This window comes from Monoraphidium neglectum, assembly GCF_000611645.1.
Source record: "Monoraphidium neglectum strain SAG 48.87 unplaced genomic scaffold scaffold03267, whole genome shotgun sequence".
In the NCBI taxonomy this organism is placed as follows: Eukaryota; Viridiplantae; Chlorophyta; class Chlorophyceae; order Sphaeropleales; family Selenastraceae; genus Monoraphidium; species Monoraphidium neglectum.
In genome coordinates, this window is record NW_014010361.1 from 6,823 (window position 1) to 7,247 (window position 425).

At 66.1% G+C, this 425-nt stretch overlaps 1 protein-coding gene across 1 annotated transcript in view; it reads left to right on the plus strand.

Moving 5' to 3' along the window:
- MNEG_12482 (hypothetical protein) overlaps window positions 1-147 on the plus strand; it is a gene marked incomplete at both ends in the record, with an annotated part of 2,640 nt that extends 2,493 nt beyond the window's left edge. The window contains one exon of the mRNA XM_014039047.1: window positions 105-147. Within this exon, the coding sequence (XP_013894501.1) occupies window positions 105-147 (43 nt within the window). The remainder of the gene's footprint in view (window positions 1-104) is intronic.
- Between the last annotated feature and the right edge of the window lie 278 nt (window positions 148-425).

Here is a 425-nt window from a genome sequence, read left to right on the forward strand (position 1 = left end):
CCTACGCCTCCCTGGGGGAGTACAGCGTTGCCCTCGAGTACCCCACCCCCTCCAGCCAGCCGTCCCCGTCCCCCACATCCTCTCCGTCGGCGTCGCCCTCTCAGTCGCCGTCGCCCTCTCCTGCACCCATCCGCGAGATCCGCCTGACCCTCTCCAGCTACTCTGTCATCGTCGGCAAGGGCACCGGCAAGAACCCACCCACCACCTATGGCGTCAGCGCCATCCTCATCGCCAAGGACGAGAACGGAACGCCCATCACGGGCACCCCCGTCACAATGAGCGCCACCTGGGCGTCCGCAGCATACAGCAAGTCGTCCACCAAGACGGTGGCGTACACCACGTCTGCCGCCGGCACTTTCCAGGTGTTTGCGTCGCCCACCACTAGCATCACGCCCGGCAGTGCGACGCTCAGGATCAACACTGTG